The sequence below is a fragment of the Balaenoptera physalus genome (genome assembly GCF_965194825.1).
Source record: "Balaenoptera physalus genome assembly, chromosome: 17".
In the NCBI taxonomy this organism is placed as follows: domain Eukaryota; kingdom Metazoa; phylum Chordata; class Mammalia; order Artiodactyla; family Balaenopteridae; genus Balaenoptera; species Balaenoptera physalus.
In genome coordinates, this window is record NC_138895.1 from 67,151,596 (window position 1) to 67,170,478 (window position 18,883).

Sequence of the window (18,883 nt, forward strand, 5' to 3'; positions counted from 1 at the left end):
AAAAATGGGCAGACCTAAACAGACATTTCTCCAAAGAAGATATACAGACTGCCAACAAACACATGAAAGAATGCTCAACATCACTAATCATTAGAGAAATGCAAATCAAAACTACAATGAGGTATCATCTCACACCAGTCAGAATAGCCATCATCAAAAAATCTACAAACAATAAATGCTGGAGAGGGTGTGGAGAAAAGGGAACACTCTTGCACTGTTGGTGGGAATGTAAATTGATACAGCCACTATGGAGAACAGTATGGAGGTTCCTTAAAAAACTAAAAATAGAACTACCATACGACCCAGCAATCCCACTACTGGGCATATATCCTGAGAAAACCATAATTCAAAAAGAGTCATGTACCACAATGTTCACTGCAGCTCTATTTACAATAGCCAGGACATGGAGGCAACCTAAGTGTCCATCAACAGATGAATGGATAAAGAAGATGTGGCACATATATACAATGGAATATTACTCTGCCATAAAAAGAAACAAAATGGAGTTATTTGTAGTGAGGTGGATGGATCTAGAGTCTGTCATACAGAGTGAAGCAAGTCAGAAAGAGAAAAACAAATACTGTATGCTAACACATATATACGGAATCTAAAAAAAAAAAGAAATGGTCATGAAGAACCTAGGGGCAAGACGGGAATAAAGACGCAGACCTACTAGAGATTGGACTTGAGGATACGGGGAGGGGGAAGGGTAAGCTGGGACAAAGTGAGAGAGTGGCATGGACATATATGCACTACCAAATGTAAAACAGATAGCTAGTGGGAAGCAGCCGCATAGCACAGGGAGATCAGCTTGGTGCTTTGTGACCACCTAGAGGGGCGGGATAGGGAGGGTGGGAGGGACGGAGATGCAATAGGGAAGAGATATGGGGATATATGTATATGTATAACGAATTCACTTTGTTATAAAGCAGAAACTAACACACCATTGTAAAGCAATTATACTCCAATAAAGATGTTAAAAAAAATTTAAGAAAGTATCATCAGTGACTTACTTCATCTGGGAAAAGATGCAACCTCTGCATCAGAGTTCTTCTGTGAAGGTTTTTTGGCAGCATGCCATAAATAGCTAGTTTAACAATCTGAAAAACAGATACAAGGGGGACTCAATAAGAAAAATGTGACTGGGGATATAAACACAATAAGAGATAGTTATGAAAACGAGTGGGCTAAGATTCAATGTGAATATGAAAGAAATGAAACTGAGACCTAAGCAGATATGTGGCAGTAACAGAAAAGTAACTTTTATTATTTTGTACATTACTATTTTCTTTCGAATCTGTTTATTTTTGTTTAGAAAAGAGACAAAAGGAAGAGATAACAGATAACTTGTGTATGTGTCAATTTTAGATAGAATAAGAAAAAATTCTTTAAGCTTATACAAGAACCTGTGGCTCAAATAATCTATTACAGGGCTTCCCTGGTGGCGCAGTGGTTAAGAATCCGCCTGCCAATGCAGGGGACACAGGTTCCATTCCTGATCCGGGAAGGTCCCACATGTTGTGGAGCAACTAAGCCCGTGCGCCACAACTATTGAGCCTGTTCTCTAGAACCTGCGAGCCACAACTATTGAAGCCCACGTGCTGCAACTACTGAAGCCTGCATGCCTAGAGCCCGTGCTCCGCAACAAGAGAAGCCACTGCACTGCAACGAACACCCAACGCAGCCAAAACTAAATAAATAAATTTTTAAAAAATTTATTAAAAAAATAATAATCTGTTACATACAGGTTACAGCAGATCCTAGGGAGGCTTAATCCCGTTTCCTCCAGGTGGGAGATCAGGAGGTTTCCAATTCATAAACTGTGCCTGACCATACAGTCATGAGACTGACTCTGTAAGTCACCAATCTATAACAATGGTAATGGCTAGCTAGCATTCACTGAAAACTTACTGTGTGTACTGTGGTCACTGCATTACATTTGTTATCTTGTTTACGATATTAAGTCCCACTTCACAGATGAGGAAACAAATTTAGAGCGGTTACAGAACAGCCTCCCCCCCAATTTCATGTATCTATTAAGTGGTGGTGCTAGATTCAATCCAGGTTGGTTTACTCCCAGAACAGAAATACAGGACATGCAAACACACCTATAATGTATTTCTCTCTGTAACTTATCAAGAAGACAAAGTCCCTTCTCCCTGTCATACCCACTCCCAAGACGGCAAACTAACCTTTTCAGGATTTACTTTTCCCCTTGTTAAGGTTATCCTCATTGTTGGTCTGAATGTGATTTTTTGTATGTTTTGTCAAGAGAAAGGCACACAGTGTCACCTTGTGCTCCATAATTTCCTGGGGGCCTCCTGGTATACAGTGTATACAAATACACTGCAAAAGCTTCATAAAACTAATAGACATTTGGAGAGTCAAATTGATTTTTTTCATCTCTGCTCATATTTCAAGGATATCATTTGGCATGTATGAAATGAAACCCATTAAAACAATACACGTTGGATAGGATTGCACTATAAGAGGATTTCCTGATCCTTTTATTTTCTCATCACATCAGACTACCTCACTATGTACTAAAGCTAATGGCATCCCATATATATTTCCCATCTATTTTCTGTGTTAGTGCTGTTGAGACTTTATGTTCTGGAGACTTTATTTAAATACAGACTTACACTGTTAAAATGAAAAGCAATTAGAAATTCAGTTCCTGAATCACATAAGCCACATTTCAAGTGGTCAGACAAAGAATATTTCCATCATAGCAGAAATTTCTCTTGCGCAGCACTGATATTAGTCTTTAAAATTTTTAATGTTTTAAAAGTCTTTAGTAGAAAGTGACAATGTTAAGACTACTCAGCATCTTGTCTGGATAAGCAAGTCATTATATCTTCTGAATATCATACTAACAGCAATTTTGTTGCATTAGTAGGGTTACTTGGCATTTGGTTTTCATGTTCTTAAAAACATTTAGTTGTATTTACTTGAATTAACAAGTTGGTATTTTTAAAATATGCCCTGTTAAAAAATGCAAACATAACACTCAAATTAGAGAAAGCTGGAAAGTATGAAAGGGTTACAAGCTGCCAGGTGAGAGAAAAAGGGGATGATAGACATACAAATATACATACCGCAAAAATAAATGTGACACAACTTGCATATGCAATGAAGTAATTCTAGCTGTATAGACTTAAGCATAAACTCTAAGGAATTCAGAAAGTGAGAAAGATAGAACAAGGTAAAGTTAATAAGTATTAAATACTTTCCTCATCTAATCTGTAACCCAGGGCACATGACATTTGTTTCGCACAAAGTATCTTTATAAACTATAGGAGAGGGAATAAACATAAGAAAGGAACCATATTAGAAGAAAAATACAAGAACACAGAAACTCTTAAGGAAACTAAAATGTATGACAGAGGGAGAAAGGATGTAAGGAAAGGGCTGAATCAATATACTTATTTGAGTTTAGAATTAGTGATCTTCTATGTAATTATAAAAATATATTGAAATATTTAAAAGCCTACTATTTAAATATGTTAATCAATGTACTTTACAAGTAATATTCCAAGATCGTACTACTAATCAGAAAGATGCTTCATGAAACAAATTCTCCTAAAAGCCACATATACCAAGTACTGATAAGCAAATTATGTCTGCTGGCAGAAGACCTACTGTTCCAGAAAAACACTGAGTGTTTCAATTGGAAGTAAAATAACTGACCTCTTCCTTAACATGTCATTCTTTTTAGAAACACAATCAAAATTAAGACTTAAAAAAAATTAAGATCTTTTAATGAGGTAAAAATTCAAATGGATTTAACTCTAAATATTTTCCAAGCCGTCATCAAACATTTTGCAATGCATTTCAATCTTTGTTCATAAAAAATAATTTGAAACAATTTCTACAAATGTTATCCAAAGCCAAATTCTTAACATCAAAAGTTGGACTATACTGCCTCCTAGTGTATAGTTAGCATACCTGAATAAACTAGAAGCTAATTTAAAAAACATTGAAACATTTATAAGTATTAAAACTATAATTTGTTGTAAAAGTCGTGGTATATATTACCAGTAGCCCTAACAACTTTTTACTACTATTATATGCAATCCATATTAATAGTCAAAATAGGATACTTTATTTTGACCCGTGATAATCTAAAGACACATGAATTATAAAGCAGAACATTAAATATTTCTTAAGAAGCAATTTCTGAGTATGTTTTTATAATTATAAAAAGTAATTGAGCCTGCGCGTCTGGAGCCTGTGCTCCGCAACAAGAGAGGCCGCGAGAGTGAGAGGCCCGCGCACCGCGATGAAGAGTGGCCCCCGCTTGCCACAACTGGAGAAAGCCCTCGCACAGAAACGAAGACCCAACACAGCCAAAAATAAATAAATTAATTAATTAAAAAAAAAAAAAAGGTAAAAATAAACAGTAAAGCATGGAACGTCTAACTGTCATGTCAGACCTTATAATAATAAACATGCCCTTCCCCCCCCACCTTTGCCAAGAAAATTATAGGCAGTACAACACCAAACAAATGGTTGCATCCTGACAATACACATTTATTTATTTATTTATTTAAAAGGAATTCCTTTATTTTTTATTTATATATTTATTTATTTATTTATTTTTGGCTGCGTTGGGTCTTCGTTTCTGTGCGAGGGCTTTTTCTAGTTGTGGCAAGCGGGGGCCACTCCTCATCGCGGTGCGCGGGCCTCTCACCATCGTGGCCTCTCTCATTGAGGAGCACAGGCTCCAGACGCGCAGGCTCAGTAATTGCGGCTCACGGGCCTAGTTGCTCCGCGGCATGTGGGATCCTCCCAGACCAGGGCTCGAACCCGTGTCCCCTGCATTGGCAGGCAGATTCTCAACCACTGCGCCACCAGGGAAGCCCCTAGACGTTTATTTTTATTCACCATTTTAGGGAAGTAAAAAAGAAGTGTCTTCACAGTCTAACAGTTTGCTCATTTAAGTAAAAAGCTAAAACAGGTCCCAATGGGGAAAATGCTACCAAATCTAGGAGTACGGTTTAAAGACTAGGTTATCAAGAGTTAAGGAAGAAAAAATAAAACTGTGAAATGGCAAAAGGAGGATCTGCTTTTAGCAATACTGAGGACAAGCATTTAGATTAGAAACTTCTCCCAGTATATAACTCTAATGATAAAATAATAAACATTAGTGAAGTTAACAGTATTGCTTTTGAAATCTTTTTAAAAGCATGGAACTGACTAGAGGCCAAAAGTAAAAGAAAGAACAAAAGAGCCCTAGGGCTGGCATTGGCCTTGAGGGCATCAGTTTAGTGCAGGGCTTGTGTTTAGGAGGACTATGACTTTGGGGTTAGGAGGTAGGATCAAGATGACCTCATAGGGCTTCCCTGGTGGCGCAGTGGTTGGGAGTCGGCCTGCCAATGCGGGGGACACGGGTTCGAGCCCTGGTCTGGGAAGATCCCATATGCCACGGAGCAACTGGGCCCGTGAGCCACAACTACTGAGCCTGCGCGTATGGAGCCTGTGCTCCGCGGCAAGAGAGGCCGCGATGGTGAGAGGCCCGCGCACCGCGATGAAGAGTGGCCCCCACTTGCCGCAACTAGAGAAAGCCCTCGCACAGAAGCGAAGACCCAACACAGTCAAAAATTAAATAAATAAATAAATAAATAATAATTAAAAAAAAAAAAAAAAGATGACCTCATAAACCTAGCTTCTCAACAGAAAGGCAATACTCAGGGTGTTGAGTGGGGAAATGAAAAAACAAAAGTCTTTCCTGATAGATAACTGCTAAACTATGAACCTGACCTTATAAGGCTTTGAGGCCCCAAATTCACCCTTTTTATGGGGATCAAAATCCAGAGGTCGAAAGTATAGCTTAAAGAGGTCTCAGGATGCCATATATATACATATATATATATGTATGTGTATACATAGATATATGGCCCCATGTACCTGCCAGAAGCTAAGTACATCTTTTTTGAAGAAACTCATTTTTAACGTAGGTCTCAAAAATTCCCAGAGATGAAGTTCTAAGGTACATATACTTTCCAAGTATCCTGAACAGAAACAATAAATTGCAAACCCACAAAGACCACAAATATCAGAATCAGACATAAATGCTAAGAATTACGTTTAATATGTTTAAAGAAATATAAAAGGGAACCAAAGTATGACAAAGGGAACAGAAGACTGTCAAAACCGACCAGCAAATTTGAAAAAGAAACAAACAGTAAAAGCTTCAAGAAAAGGAAAAAAATACGATAATTGAAATTATTTGTATATGTATGTATAATCTGATTTCCAAAGGGAAAGGACAGAGAATAAAGGGAGCTGATATTAGAAGATACATAGAAGAGCTGACGAGTTTTCAGAAGACACCAATCCTCAAGCAAAACAAATAACAAAGCTCAAAAAGAAACATAAAAACCAAGGCCAAAGAAAAGATCTTAAAAGTATTCAGAAAGAAAAGACAGAATACACACAAAGAAACAATTAAAGTGACATCTGATATCAGCAGTAATAGTGGACACTAAAATCTATGTGAATAACAGTTTCAAAAAGCTGAGAGAAAAAAATCGGTTATCCTAGAATTGCATATATAAACAAAACTATCTTTCAGGAATGAAGGCAAAAATATAGCTTCAGACAGAAGAGGAGAGTTCACTATTCAGAATGTTATGATAGGAATGTCAACAAGAAGTACTTCGAGGAGAAGGACATTGATCCCAGTTACAAGAAGCGATCGTAAGCAAAGAAGCCCATAAAGAATCAGTAACAGTATAAGACAATAACAAGAATGTTGAATTTTAAGGGTTTTTAAAAATCTTGAACAGAGAAAATATACAGATTGAAAGGGAGAATAGGTATTGATAATCTTCTAGGGGCCTTGATTTGATTTTGAGGAAAGTAAAGATATTGATTAATCCTAGACTTCTAATAAGCAAACTCAGTCAATCCAAAAGAAGGCAAGAAAGAAGGGGATAAAAAAGAAAATAAAATCTAGCTCAGTAAAGTTTAAAATTAAACTGTAAAATGATATATGAGGCAAACAAAATTTAAAAATTGGTTGATATAGCTATATTAATATATAAAAAGAACAGACCTCAAGTTGAAAAGCATTATTGGAGATAAAGAGAGTCAGTATATACCCTGATCAACTCCTTAAGAAGATTATAATCCCAAACAAATTAATTCATCTAACACTAAATCTTCAAAACATACAGAGCAAAAAACTGACAGAACTACAAGGAAAAATTAATAAATCCACAATTGAGATTTTAACATAACTCTCTCAGGTAATCAGTAAATCAAGTGAACAACAACAACAAAAAAGTCAACAAGAATATCAGATTGGAACAACACACTTAGCATATTTGATATAAGGGAAATATAAACATATATACACACATACATACATACATCTGTCTCCCCCAAACATTTTCAGCAATCATATCATATTCTAGGTGATCATGCAGATGTTAAGAAATTAAAAAGAAAAGCATCAAAATTCTTTGACTAAATGTAAAACCTACTAAATAATAATTAGAAAACATATAGAATTGAATGATAACGAAATAATACCTATCAAAACTTGTGTGATATAATAAAAAATACTATAAACTTACTGCCACTGGATCCTTCTGGTGAAGCTGAGCAGCTGTTACTTGTCTAAATCCACCTGGGTAGCTATTAAAAGAAACAAAGACATTAAAATTGGGAGTAGGCTATGGTACAGTATTCTTGAAATGAACATTCTTTTATAACATGAAAACTATTTTTATTATGAAATTATACTTGTTTCTCGAAACTATGCTGTTCATCAATGTCTTAAAAATTAAGCAGTAACCTATGCTATTTGAAATGCTATTCTCTTAAGTGGTCAAATTAGCAATCATTATTTCATAAAAAGTTCCACATCTTAGAAAATTTCTTGGCGAACTATTTATATTTCTACTGGAATTTAAAGTTATTCATCATTCATTCATTCACTCATTCAGTCAAACATTTTTATCACTGCTTAGTTTATCACTGCTTGAATTAAAAAAAAAAAAGCAAAGTGCCAAAATGTTTCACATTCCCTGACAAATCAGACAAAGTGAATAAGCTAGGGGTCAGGTTTGGAGAAAATAGTGGTAGACTACCTGGTTCTGAAGGCAAGTTAATACTCTCTAAACAAGTCGTGCTCCTGTTTCCTATTAACAGGAAGTCATATGTTGGTCCTAAGTAATAAAATATTTCATTGTGTTCCAATCAAAATTATATATAAAATGTAGATTAAAAAAAAATTTGGGATAGTACTGGAGGCATCTTGGTAACTTGAATACCCCAGATCCAGGTCTGGAATCTAGGTTTTGCCAGTGGCTACCAGTATAATATTAGGCAATTCATTTCATCTCTTTATATATGAGTTTGCTCATATAAGAAAAATGATAATATCTGCCCCATCTACCACTCAAGATTTTTATGAGAGTCAAGTGACAGTGCTTAAGAAATTTAAAACAAAAACAACATACAGATGCAAGGTTTTATTACACTGAATGGATGGATAAAGCCTTAATGATTTTTGAGGACGGGAAAAATAAAATGTAAAGGCAGTAGACTCTGCAAGACAAATGTACGATTACCTAAATATGATTCGTTTTGTAAGTTTCTTTCAACAAGACTTGAAAACATTTTAAAGATGATTTAGAGAACCACGTTTTAGGAATAAAACTTAAGAAAGCAAATTTAGAAATTTGCTGAGAAAGATGGATAATTTTCAAACTGATGCTCTTTCATTTGCTTCATGGAATTTCAGCCTCAGAAAAAGAAATACCTGTCTAGACTTCTATTCCTGTATTCTTTCTCTCCGGGAAAAAAATACTTTATGTTTTATCATATTGTTATCTTGCATTTTCATATTTCTTTCCCAATTACCTGTAAATTTTATAAAACTTGGTTTATATATAGAGATTTACCAACAGTAAAAATTACTAAAGATGGATGTGAATTCATTTTTGTTACATTAAATAAAGAGTTCATGAAAGTGTTTAAGTGTAGGAATGGGCAAAGGCTGGCTAATGGAAGCAAAAAAGTTATTCCAAGCATTTAAGACCTACTTGGGCAAGAGAGGAAAAGAAACAGATGGGAATATCAAAGTCTGCCTGTCTAAGATGAAGGTGCACTTGGAAATAAAAAAATAATAATTTTGATCAAGAATGAAAAGCCAACATTTTGATCATATCTTGCATGATACTGAAGAAGGTATGCTTAATTAAATTTGTACATGACCTGAAACTGAGGGGTTAACTAACACATTATATGACATAATCAACATCTCAAAAGATCTTAAAAGGCCAGAGATACAATTTACATGGAGTAAACTTAAGGTACTGCAGTTGATTAGAATGCAACTAAAATACACAGCAAGGAGATTACATGGTTGAACAGCAGCATGTTTGAAAAAGACTTATGAGTTTTAGCTGATGGAGAAACTCGGTGTAGCACATAGTGATATGGCCTTGAAGGAAAGTTCTACTACAATAGAAGATTGCATAACTGAAAGATGGTGGAGTCACATTATACCAGAAAACAATTAAAACACAGCCAGGTGAGTGTATTTAGTTAAGAAAGATACTGATAAGCAGTGATTGCACTCAGAGAACAGTGACCAAGATATAATGGAGATAAGACATCTGAAGGGAAGCCATAAAAAGAACTTTGAAGGAACTACACATGTTTAGTCTAGAGAAAAGACAGATCAGTGGGTACTTGCTGATCATTGTCTCAAAACTATCTGAAGGATGTCATGTGGAAGATATAATTTTACACTGTCCAAAAAAGGACTAAGACCATTCTGAAAGCTAGAGAAAAACAGATGATGACTCAATCGCATTGAGATCTTTCTAAAATTTAGACCACATCAAAGGCAGAATGAATGGGCTGCCTCATGAGCTAGGAGATTGCTATTATTCAGATAGGCAGACCTATACATAACTTGAAAGGCATGTTGTGGAGATTTTAGGTATCTTCCAAACTTGGGATTTCACTCACCATTCTTTCAACATCTCATGTACTTTTAGAAGTTCAAGATGGTTCTGGAAACAGCAGTAAGATGAATTATAGGAAACAGAAAGAAAGAAGTGAGAAGACTGACTAAAAAATGAGAAGAATCTAGATCAGAGAGGTTATATGAAAAGCTTCCAGGAAAAACAAATACTCTCAGGTAATCATGAGTATTTGGTACAGTATTGCGGTTTTTTTGATTGAGTAAATCATACATGTGGCATGAACAAAATTGGTATTTTCTTAAATTTTGAAAAAACCTTTTTCTTTTAAATAAGACCAATAATATTCTTAAAGTAATATATATTCAACTGCCTATCTTCCCTGACAAAAGCATTATCTTACCCAGTATGTGAGGAGTACACTTTTTGTTCCCATTTGTTTCCAGAAAATGCAATGTGCCTTGTGTTCATTATGACAACATGATCTCCACAGTCACCTAGATTTAAAAAGAACAAAGAAAAAAAAAGATTTTATATGAAAATTCTTGACTTTAAGAAAAAGTGAGCTTGGTTTTTTATAAAGCTTATCAAAGTCCAAAAAACACATCAAAAAATATAAAGCAAGTCACAGTGCAACATCAAAATCATTGAATAGATTTATGTTTCTCTTTCACATAACATCTAAGCACAGAAAGAGTTGGCTAGACAGTTGGAAAATCTCAATGCTGGAAGGTAAAAGAGAATTCAATAAAGATGCCAATAACAATGACACATCTTTTAAAGGCAAACTACTGTTACTCCTATTTTCTCTGCCGATTAATAGTTACACTTCATTAAAATGTACTATTAATAATTACACTTCACCACTTTAAAATATCTCATACAAATTTTCCCTTAAAAATAAAAGAGAAAATGAAAACAATATGCATATAGATGAAAAATGGTTTGTTTTACCAACAGGTAAACTGGAAACAAATGTAAAACATCACAATTGATTATTCTTTTCCAATTCAGAGAAAAGAATACTAGGATCTTATGCTTAATTACTAACCCAAGGTTTTTTCCAAACACATTTAACTAGTTAAATTTAAACCGTCACTAGCAACTACGAGTACACATATACTTGATGCAATAGATGATCTGAAAATCAAAATATATGTTTTGGATTAATTTTCCAGTGAAAAGTACCCCTAGGCCTGGCTGTTCATCTGAAAAAAAACCCTAAAAAGTCAACACATAAGTTTTCACAAGTCACTGTACATGACAAAATCAAGTAGTCAGGAACATAATTATTAAGTGCCTAGTCTACTAATAGAAAAACAAACTTCAAAAGATTCTTAAAGGTTATTTATTTGAAAAAAATCACCACTGAAAAAATAAGTATAAATAAGTACAGTATCTCAAAAATGAAGATTACGTTATAAGAGTCTATGCAGAGCTTGAATTTGAATGACAGAATTTTCAGTGAGAAGTTCATAGTTTATATAAGACAAGGGTAAAGGAAAGAGGATAAAGCAGGTGAGTTTTCTTCACTAGGGTGTAAGGGAATCCAGGGGTGTGAAGGAAAGATCTGGGAATGGGAAGCTTGCTGTTAGCTGGTTGAAAAGGAAAGTTTGACTATTTGGCAAATTAAGTGACTAAAGTTCCCAAAAGTAACCCATGGTGGGCTACTAAGGCAGCTGGGCAAATGAACCTGAAGAACAAATGAAGAGGGTGAGAAGATACCTACACAGTCCCAAATAATGCCAAAATTACGTTAGCTTTCAACCGGACACTTAGAGTTGAAGAAGCTAAGGCTTGTTAAGATTAAGTGATTTGTCAAAGCTCACACCAAGGTATGTAACTCCCTGTTCAGGCTCTTTCTGTGACACCTCTTTGGAGGAAAAATGGAATCTTTAACTTTCTAATAAACCTGAATTTATTTTTTAAATGTTGTTTAAGCTTTAAATATGCAAAAAGCATTTTGTGCCATTCAAAACACATTTTTACTTCAAAAAGGATCTTTCAAGGGACATTAGAAAGAATACCACAAATCAGGTGAAAATTGTGTTCTTTCAGCTCTAAAGTATGAACATCTAATCTGGGAAAAATTATTCTCCCTTAATAACTTATGCCAAATCTCTACTGTATTTAATAATTCTTAGAAGCACTTCTCCACTGTCTCTAATTAAAACCAACCAGCAATTAAATCTTTTTTAACTGTACTACTTATTAAAACAGAAGCCAATATTATGATTAAAGCCTAAAATCCTGGATATAGTGCAATCATTTCTATCTAAATTTCTGTTAATCCAAATAAATAGATATATGTCATTTTAAAATTTTAATTGAAACATTTTACGTTTTACAATATGCACCAAATACATATAAATTGGAACTCTACTGCCTGATCAAGAGATGGTGGAAGTTAATTAATATCTTTCAAACTTAAAAACTTTTTTTTAAAAGTTAAAGTTTAGTAATAAGCAATTTTTAGAAAAAGGAATTGAGTTTATTTACAAAAATTTATCAACTTAGATTTCTGACCTTATTTGATTTCTTTTTATAATATTAGGTGCTAAATTAAATGGCCAAATAAAATTCAAACTAATTCAATCAAAGGGAAAACTCAAAGGTTTATGTCAGGGAATCTAAGGTCTCCTTCATCCAGTGCAACACTGCTTTTACATATTGGGTCTCCTTACAAGATTTGGTTTGAGAAACGTTTGAAAAATAGCTGTTCCAATTTAGTGATAAGCAACAAAGTTTGGCTTTGGCCTCTATGTTTGTTTCCAGCCTTGAAGGACAAATGTCCAAATGCCTACTTCAACATTTTTTTTATCATCCCTGAACTTCTGCAGGGCTAATGTGACAGATGATCATGTAAGTTACCACAAAATCTACGGAGTGTAAAGATGTTGTGATAGGAACAAGGTGTGTTGTTCAAATTTATGATAATGTGTAAATATTCCTTCTAAAAGAGGCATGCATTCTAGATATAACCTGGAGCAAAAAGCTTCAGTGCTTTGTACAATGATATTCTAGGAGTGAGATGAAGAATAAATGTGTCATTAAGACTGTAAAATTTCGGGGGCTTTCGGGGGCTTCCAGGGGCTTCCCTGGTGGTGCAGTGCTTGAGAATCTGCCTGCTAATGCAGGGGACATGGGTTCGAGCCCTGGTCTGAGAAGATCCCACATGCCGCGGAGCAACTGGGCCCGTGAGCCACAACTACTGAGCCTACGTGTCTGGAGCCTGTGCTCCGCAACAAGAGAGGCCACGCTAGTGAGAGGCCCGCGCACCGCGATGAGGAGTGGCCCCCGCTTGCCACAACTAGAGAAAGCCCTCGCACAGAAACGAAGACCCAACACAGCCAAAAATAAATAAATAAAAATTAAAAAAGGACTTCCCTGGTGGCGCAGTGGTTAAGAATCTGCCTGCCGATGCAGGGGACACGGGTTTGAGCCCTGGTCTGGGATGATCCCACATGCTGCGGAGCAACTAAGCCCGCGAGCCACAGCTACTGAGCCTGCGCTCTAGAGCCCGTGCTCCGCAACAAGAGAAGCCACTGCAATGAGAAGCCCACGCACCGCAACGAAGAGTAGCCCCCACTCGCCGCCACTAGAGAAAGCCCGCACACAGCAGCGAAGACCCAACACAGCCAAAAATAAAAATAAATAAAATAAATAAATTTATTAAAAAAAAAAATTAAAAAAAAAAGACTGTAAAATTTAAACGACGCATAGTTAACATTTGAAATAGACTGACACAACTGAATAGAGAGAGAAAAATACATTAGCTGCGTAACTTTAAGAAGAGCATTCTAAACTTTTTTTTCTAACAAATCCTTAAAAGATTTAAATAAATAACGCAAGGCAGAATACCAGAGATTAGACTAGTGAATTGTTAGAATTGTTTGGTGTGCTAACATTCATAACATTAACCTTTAAGAACTGTGTGAAACTTTCGTTTGATTTCATTCCATGTGCACCAGAAGTATTTTAAGATGATCTAATAACTTTAGATAATGCTTAAGAAAGGTTTCCCTTTGCTTCTTTTAAATGCTCATATGGTTCTCCTCAACTGATTAATTTGTAGGCAGTGAAAAGAATGGAGTCCTCGTGAAGAATAAGGCACAATCCAAAAATCACCAAGTGGCCTTCCTTTTCCTGTATCAGTGAAAAGCAAACATGTTCAGAGAGCTCCCAAGTCTCCCATTCAGGAGAGCAGCTCTAATCAGAAGGAGAAGGGAGTGCCTATAAAATGGTTCAAATATTGTATACGTTATGTATCTGAACATACATACAGGTCCATGGACTTTGTGAGATGCTGTGGCAAACCAACGTTCCATTTATAAGGTTATTTTTTTATGGAAACGGTGGTCTGGGTCAAGATCGAGATGATCTGGAGTTAGGAGAAGAATGCCCTCCTTTCACAAAATTTGAGAGAAGGTGGAATCAGTAGTAGCCGCCTAATTCTTCTTAAAGTGTAGCACTTATCTGTCCACTGAATTAAAGTTCTGCTTCCTTACAAGCACGTCATTACTGCAAAAGTATTCCTTAAGTACTGATGAGCAAGCGTGCTGCTAGGACATCAGAGGAGCTTTTGTGGTTGCCTGTCAGGCCATCCTTCCCTGGTAATGGAGAATAGCTTTTCTATGAAATTAGAAATTTACTTCTTAAAGACTGAATTGCATTTTTGTTTCACTATATTTAATATCTGGCTTTTATCAGCAAAACTTTGGACTTTTCATGTCCATAAGATGTCACTAAAATCAAAACAAACTGCACGCAATTTTCAATTTACAAATATGTTGTTTTAAGTTTTTTCTAACATATACTGGTTTAATCAGCATTTATTAAGTATGCTTCATGTGTTCATAATCACTGTAAACATGTTTATTTGAAAACTAACATACAGTTTCCCAGAAAAACAATATGACAAACGATGGCCATATATACAGGAAGGGCTATAAAAGTTAATATTTAGGTGTGATAATGGCATTTGGGTTACATAGGAGAATATCTTTGTTCTTGGACGACATATGCTGAAATATTTAGGGGGAGGTATAATGATATCTGTAATTTATTTTCAAATGATCGAGTAAAAAAATATAAAATATTAATAATTGTGTAATCTAGGTGGCTGGTATAGAGAAATTCACTGTACTACTCTTTGAACTTTTCTGAAAATGTAAAATTTTTACAATAGAAGTTAGAAAGAAGTAAAGGACAAACAACTCCGTGGAAAAATGGGAAAAAGAAATGCATAGACCTTTCACAAAATGGGAAATGATAAAAGGCCAATAAACAAATGAAAAGATTCTCAGCTTCATGTGCAATCAGGAAAATGCAAATTAAAACCACCAAGAAAGAGCATATCCCATTTACCAGAGTAGTCAACATTAAAAAGAACGACAATATCAATGTTACTGAGATAAGGAATAATGAAAACACCTGCATATAAAGACTAACTAGGTTCCCATTTTAAACCCAGTAATTCCTGTCCTACAGACAGACCTCAGAGAAACTCTTCCACATGTGCCCTGGGAAAAAGGTACAAGAATACTGATAGCAATGTTGTTTGTAATGGCAAAAAAGAGGAAAACAACCCAAATGCTGAGTGTATGGGTATTCATTTCACCACCATTATTATTAATTTTCTTTAAAATATTATCTATATTTATATATAGGAAGAGGAATACATCTCTATCCATCTAAATATATCTTTGTATATTTCATGTTTCAAAATAAAGTTAAAACTGTGATCAACTGCAAAAAATGCTGTTGACAGGTCAAGCAAGATGAAGAGTAAGAACTGATACTTGGATCTTACAGGGGGACAGGAAGTGCCTAGGAAAGTGAAGTCAATCACAACTACCTGTGATAAGCAGAAGGCTTTTAGCATGAAAGCAACTGTTTTGTTTTGTTTTGGAAAAAGGACACAGAAGAGCAAATCTATTAATTCAAAACAGTGAAAAGTAACTTTCCATGCCTAGCTAGCTAGCCCTACATATCTTTCTGGAGGAAAGGGTTTTTTCAAAGAGAGGGCAAGCTTATTTGCTCATTTTCAGAAACTCTGTTGAAATGCATGTTGCCACATGAAGAAACATGTTTAAGAGTGAACATTTAATTTAAAGTCCAAATCAGGATATTAGGAGAGGGAAAGGAGGGGCTACTGATCATTTTGCTGGGGCAATGGCATAAAATGGGGTTGTCTTAGACAAAGTGGTCAATATGGTTTTCCTATGAAGAAGCCAAATTCATTTTAGTGCCCCAACAGGTTTTTTTTGTTTGTTTTTAAAATTTATTTATTTATTTATTTATTTTTGCTTGCGTTGGGTCTTTGTTGCTGTGCGCGGGCTTTCTCTAGTTGCCGTGAGCGGGGGCTGCTCTTCGTTGCGGTGCGCGGGCTTCTCATTGCAGTGGCTCCTCTTGTTGCGGAGCACGGCCTCTAGGTGCGCGGGCTCCATAGTTGTGGCTCATGGGCTGTACAGCACAGGCTCAGTAGTTGTGGCTCGCGGGCTCTAGAGTGCAGGCTCAGTAGTTGCGGTGCACGGGCTTAGTTGCTCCCCGGCATGTGGGATCTTCCCAGACCAGGGCTCGAACTCATGTCCCCTGCATTGGCAGGCGGATTCTTAACCACTGCTTCACCAGGGATGTCCCGCCCCCAACAGGTTTTTATCAAGAATGGAATAAGGGATCCACAGGAAAAAAGAGATCCTTAAAACAGCCCAGGGCTTCCCTGGTGGCACAGTGGTTAAGAATCTGCCGGCCAAGGTAGGGTACACCAGTTCGAGCCCTGGTCCGGGAAGATCCCACATGCCGCGGAGCAACTAAGCCCAGGCGCCACAACTACTGAGCCTGTGCTCTAGAGCCCGCAAGCCACAACTACTGAGCCCATGTGCCACAACTACTGAAGCCCACGTGCCTAGAGCCCGTGCTCCACCACAAGAGAAGCCACCACAATGAGAAGCTCGCACACCGCAAGGAAGAGAAGCCCCCGCTCGCCACAGCTAGAGAAAGCCTGCGCGCAGCAACAAAGACCCAACGCAGCCAAAAATAAATAAATAAATAAATATTTTAAAAAAACAACAAAAAACAGCCCAGTCAAACATCTTCAAAATTCTATCCTGACATGAAAACTGTGATTACCAATAACAGGTCTAAAATGATATGGGCTTCCCTGGTGGTGCAGTGGTTGGGAATCTGCCTGCCAATGCAGGGGACACGGGTTTGATCCCTGGTCCGGGAAGATCCCACATGCCGCGGAGCAACTAAGCCCGTGCGCCACAACTACTGAGCTTGCGCTCTGGAGCCCACGAGCCACAACTACTGAAGGCTGCACGCCTAGAGCCCGTGCTCCGCAACGGGAGAAGACACCACAATGAGAAGCCCGCGCACTGCAAAGAAGAGTGGCCCCCACTCGCTGCAACTGGTGAAAGCCTGCGCATAGCAACGAAGACCCAACTCAGCCAAAATTAAAAAATAAATAAATTAAAAAAAAAAAAATGATACTCACTCAGTTGATGGTACATAGGTTTATGCAATCCTTGAAGTTTAACTGATGCCAGGGCAGCAAGTTTGCCAGGGGGCTGCATTTTCCCATCTAAGAGATACCAAACTCGAGCAAAAGTGGCCCATTGCTTGAAAAGACAGAAGAGGAGACAAAGAAAATTCTAATTAAATGGAAACAACTGAGTTTGCTATTATATACCATCACACGTAATCTACAGTTAGCATCAATAATTATTATGAAAAAAGATCCTATCACTAATTTTTTTGTTTTGTTCTCATTTCTATTTCTGGAAAAGGGGGATCTTTTCTCATTATTCTGCAAAGATTAACACAGTAATCTTTCCTGCCTGCTTTTCTATTAGCAATATGGATTATGCTCTTATAAAAACATTCCAAAGATATTATTTCCCTTTACATTATGACTTATATTTTTTGTGCCATATAGAATAGTATCTGGAGGGGTCATGAAAAGCTCTTATGAAAGTAGAAGTTGTTTATGAAGGTCTTCAAACATATTTTGAGATTGGAAGGTACATTAACATTGAAAGATGAGTGGCCAATTACGAACTGAAGACTATTCAGGAGTTTAATTCCAAGGGAGAGTTAAATAGCAGAATGTAGCTGGAAAAGCATAGATGGATGATGTTGAATAAACTTAAATTTTAAAAAACTGCCTTAGATAGACATCTTAGGCTGCTGCCTCAGGACTAAACCGCTGTCTTTGCAGTATCCATCACTGTCTTCAAACTCTAAGAAAATTACAGGCCAGAAAGATCTTGATCAGATGCTTTCTCTATGGATATACACAAGCAGCCAAACATGCTGGAAAAAGTACAACTAGGCTCGCTGGTTTTATCTTAAATTTAATTATCACAAATCTCAAATCAGCTTATAAAACTGCTTACTGGGCTTCCCTGGTGGTGCAGTGGTTGAGAGTCTGCCTGCCAATGCAGGGGACACGGGTTCGAGCCCTGGTCTGGGAGGATCCCACATGCCGCGGAGCAACTGGGCCCGTGAGCCACAATTACTGAGCCTGCGCGTCTGGAGCTTGTGCTCCGCAGCAAGAGAGGCCGGGATGGTGAGAGGCCCGCGCACCGCGATGAGGAGTGGCCCCCACTTGCCGCAACTAGAGAAAGCCCTCGCACAGAAACGAAGACCCAACACAGCCATAAATTAATTAATTAATTAATTAATTAAAACACACATTAAAAAAAAAAAAACTGCTTACCAATCTGCTGTTTTCCTGTTCTCATTTTTCTAGTCTCTACCCCATTCCCCTTTTACATCTTTTGTCAAGTTTATTTCATATATTTTGATGCCATTGTAAATGGTATTGTATTTTTAATTTAAATTTCTGATTGTTGCTAGTATATAGAAATACACTACTTTTTTGTATTTTGGTCTTGTATCCTGCAACCTTGCTAAACTCATTTATCAGTTCTAGT

At 36.7% G+C, this 18,883-nt stretch overlaps 1 protein-coding gene and 1 long non-coding RNA gene across 3 annotated transcripts in view; both read right to left on the minus strand.

Moving 5' to 3' along the window:
- MRPL13 (mitochondrial ribosomal protein L13) overlaps nt 1-18,883 on the minus strand; it is a 38,898-nt gene that overhangs the window by 17,335 nt on the left and 2,680 nt on the right. The window contains exons 2-5 of one of the 2 annotated variants that reach the window (XM_082433277.1): nt 17,443-17,566; nt 10,348-10,441; nt 7,584-7,644; nt 1,014-1,100 (exon numbers count right to left, since the gene is read on the minus strand). In XM_082433277.1, coding sequence (XP_082289403.1) covers nt 1,014-1,100; nt 7,584-7,644; nt 10,348-10,441; nt 17,443-17,566 — 366 coding nt within the window. The remainder of the gene's footprint in view (nt 1-1,013; nt 1,101-7,583; nt 7,645-10,347; nt 10,442-17,442; nt 17,567-18,883) is intronic. The other variant, XM_082433278.1, reaches the window with a different exon arrangement.
- Nucleotides 4,382-7,576, minus strand: LOC309646704. The gene is made up of 2 exons (XR_014255544.1): nt 5,656-7,576; nt 4,382-5,331 (listed from the first exon to the last, which is right to left on the minus strand). It is a non-coding gene; the product is annotated as an uncharacterized lncRNA (long non-coding RNA).